At 38.3% G+C, this 3738-nt stretch overlaps 1 protein-coding gene across 1 annotated transcript; it reads left to right on the top strand.

Annotated features, from left to right (window-relative positions):
* On the top strand, positions 1 to 2138 carry LOC146392138 (uncharacterized). Its single transcript, XM_084938651.1, has 4 exons — positions 1 to 1033; positions 1181 to 1231; positions 1323 to 1460; positions 1571 to 2138. The coding sequence occupies exons 1-4, from the start codon at positions 911 to 913 to the stop codon at positions 1682 to 1684; spliced, it is 426 nt and encodes a 141-aa protein (XP_084794777.1). The 5' UTR covers positions 1 to 910; the 3' UTR covers positions 1685 to 2138.
* Positions 2139 to 3738: the final 1600 nt, after the last annotated feature.

The raw sequence follows: 3738 nt of genomic DNA, 5'->3' as shown, positions 1-3738 counted from the left end.
TGTGTGTGTGTGTGTGTTAAAACTGTGATGACAGGAGCTAAAGAGAGAAAAAAAGGAGGGGTGCCCATATCAGTTTCTCTGACTCTTCAAGCATGTACTTCCTTTTACTTGATGAAACCTGCTATATCTGTATATAACTCTCTCAGTCTCTCTCTCTCTTTCTATATATATATATACATAGATAGATACATAGATAGATAGACACATTATTTCCTGTCTCTGCCAAGTGGGACACCACATCACAGTTCCATCCTAACACTTATATATTTTGGTGTCATTTGCAGTCATCTTATTGGTTACGTTTGTTTTTGTCAAAAGACCACCTGCACCAACCAGTGAAATTTAAAATATAGTAACCCTCTGACACAGAGAAACAACGCATGCATTTGATTTCTCACGATGATGTCAGCTTTCTGCATATGAGGGCTGTGAAAGAAATGATAATAAAGCTGGTTCTTTATACTGGTTATTTATAGATAAATTGCATCACCTCCAGACCACATGCAATACACTGCACCAAGCCTGTGAAGACAGCTATGCTCATTTTGTATTACACAAGTTGTAGCTTTTTACTCGCTAAACCAAATGCGAGTAAATTCATAAAGTAAATGTATTTACTTCATGAATTTATTGTTTACAAAAGTTGAAAGATAACAATCCGTCTGCAATACTGAGACAGAAGTGAAACTTTGGGGCGCTATTTTGAAAAAAAAACCAAAAACTTTTGGCATACAGTAATCTTTTTTTAAACGGTCGCGTCTCTATGAAAAAAAAGAAAAGTATTTTTACGTAGGTGTGTATGGGGTTTCTTCCGCTTTCCTCCTATAAAACGCATGGGCAGAGGTGCTGATCACATCAGTGTTACAGCTGAACGACGCTACTGAGGAAGAGAGAGAGAAGCCGCTGCAGTATGATGAAGTGCGTCCTTGTTCTCGCCTTGTTGCATTTCTGTGTCAGTGTTAAGTCAGACACTAATTTGATTACTGAGATCATACATGGACTCGAAAGTCTCAGCAAAGTCAACTTCACATATGTAAGTACTCGAAATGTTTATTGCAACTCGTTATTTCACTCGCAGCACTATGTTACAAAGTGTACTGTGGCTTCACTGATGTTAATTACAATGTTATAATATTCAGTTCATAATGCAATTAACTGATTTATTTTTCTGTTTCTTCAGAATGTTAGTGCGACCATTAAAGTCCCTGCAGGATGTTCATTAAAAATGCCTGTAAGTTAGGCACATTATCACCTCCTCAGATGATAGATGCATTACGTTTGTTATGATAAATGAACTATGCCTTATCATTTTACCATTGCAGCACAATTGTTCAGGTGTGGTCATTAAAGAACTGAAGAAACTTCTCAGCAACGTGATTGTGCAAGAAGAGGACAAACACTATATACAAGAACTTCTGGGAAACTTGAATGATCTGCTACATCGTCACAATGATGCCAACGTAAGGCAACCAGAACAACTCTTAACAAGATCTGTTTAGATCTGCTTGTTTATGTCAACATCTCCATCCAGATGACATGCAATGTAATAGCTTCTTTTTTCCTTTTCCAGAATCCCAGTTGCTGTTTGAAATCTGCACACATGTCCAATCAAACCTTTCGTCTCTACAAAAACTTCTTCAAGAAACTGAACACCAGAAAATCAAACATGCAGGTCAACTTTTAACATAAAATTATGGCAACTTGGAATATATCTGAAATATAGTCTAAACTATCCAAACACACCAAGGTACTTTCAAATAATATTAAAATCTTGAAAAGCACAACAACAGCACCTCAAGTGAAGGTAGCTTGAGTCCAGGAAGTTTTCCTTCCTAACCCTTGACGTATTAACTTTCCAAATTTCAAATTCTGAATATTAAAAAAAAGCGCTTCCATATATTTATGTATTTATTTAATCATATTTATATCTATTTATTTAAAATTTACTGTTTTGTATGCAACTGAAGACCTTACCTCCCAGTGATACTGTTGTAATATTCACCATGTGAAAATAGTATAGAGAAAGGACTGCGCTGCTGTCTTCAGTAAATTAACTTGTCTATATTTTATTGTCTATTTATTTATTTATTTATTTATTCAACTAATTAGTTTGTTTAAAAGCCTTTATTTAAAACATGGTAACAGTTGACTATGTAACACTGTTTGCTGTTTTGCCTTTTCTTGCCTTTTTTTTAAGCACTGAGGTCTGTGGTTTTCCTTGAACTAATAGTGAAAATTTTGTGGAATAAAGAATTTAGAAACAAAGAGTTGTCTTTCTGAGATTTACAGCCTCCAGCTGAGAGTGTTTACGAACAGAAAATTTCTGAAAACTTTGCAGTGGCCGTCTCTTCTTTTATAAAAGGAATTATTGAGAGAAATAATACTGTGGGTGAACACTGAGATGTATGCTGCAGTGTCTAGTTTGACATCATGATGCCAGAGCTGTTATAAGCCTTAAACAGTCACAACAATATAGAGGTAGTTCTAACTGGTTTGGTTTGGTTTTAACTTGACATTGTACTTTTTAATGATAACACTTAAACTAAAGATCGGCCATAGACTACCTAAAACCTGGTTGTTAATGCATCACAATGAAAGTCCAGTTTGGAGTGCATATCACGCAGCATACTCATTGCCATGATATTAGTCATTGAAGTGTAAGGTCATTGTTAGAATGACAGTGTTACCTGTCAAGAAGTCTGGTAATGAAATCCAAAGAGATGTGGGACCATGGCCGCCTAGAAGCAGGTAAAGGTTTTAGGAGTGCTGCAGATGGATTGTGGGCAGTCTTACTCTGGGTGCACATGGTGCACTCACCGAAGTACTCCCAGAAGTCTCTAGATTAGGCCATAAGTGCCACTGCAAAAAACCGAATGGTCTGCTGGACCCCAGACAATTATGTGGACCTCCTCTGGGATCAGGTTTGTTTTTCTGTGCAGATTGGATGAGGGTCTCGATCTCCCAGGTAAGAGACCCAATGACACATGAGGAAAGTAAGATCACTTCATCTTCCACAGGGGCATCTAGAGGAGCAAAGTGCCGGAGTCTTGTTTGTTACTGTGATCTGATTTAAACTGCGGTAATCTTTTTTCTCTACAAAGAGTATTGGCCAAAGGAGAAGAAGATGGCCAAATGATACCTGCTTTCGTGGAAGTATTTCTCCATTGTTGTAAAGACAACCAGTGGGGGGAGGAACACCAGGTGAGGCATCTATGGCACAGTTGTATGATCTGGGGGGAGGCAAAGAAAGAGCAAGGTCTTTGCATAAAACATTTGCATTTGGGGTTTTCAGACTGAGAGCAGATCAAGTTACTAACTAAAAAAAAGCAAAGCTTCTCTGAGTGCCTTTCCTCCCAGCATCTCTCCTCAGCCAGTATCCAGAAATTCACTGAATAATCAGCCACACTAAGTTTACAGATTGAGCTGCATCAGCGCTGGTTCCCTTAACAAAAATACATTTCAACTTATTCCGTAATTCAGTAAGTTAACTGTTCTCTGGCCTGTGCCCATAATAAAGCTCTGCCTTGCTTCAGATTAGTTACAAGCGTAATCTAATCAGAGGCATACATTCTAATTAACTGTTTATATACCAGCATAGTGTTAGAAAGCCCTAGGCCTTTACTAACTCATTCGTGAAAGGCTCTGGTGGGGATAATGCTCATTCCGGAGGCTCAGGGGGCTGTGAGGTGTCAACGGAGAGGGAGAGGTTGGTGAAGTGGGCAGAGAGAATGAGGGGGG

This window comes from Perissodus microlepis, chromosome 2 (assembly GCF_051167445.1).
Source record: "Perissodus microlepis isolate ML-2025 ecotype Zambia chromosome 2, ASM5116744v1, whole genome shotgun sequence".
In the NCBI taxonomy this organism is placed as follows: Eukaryota; Metazoa; Chordata; class Actinopteri; order Cichliformes; family Cichlidae; genus Perissodus; species Perissodus microlepis.
This window is presented reverse-complemented; position numbering and strand designations above follow the sequence as displayed.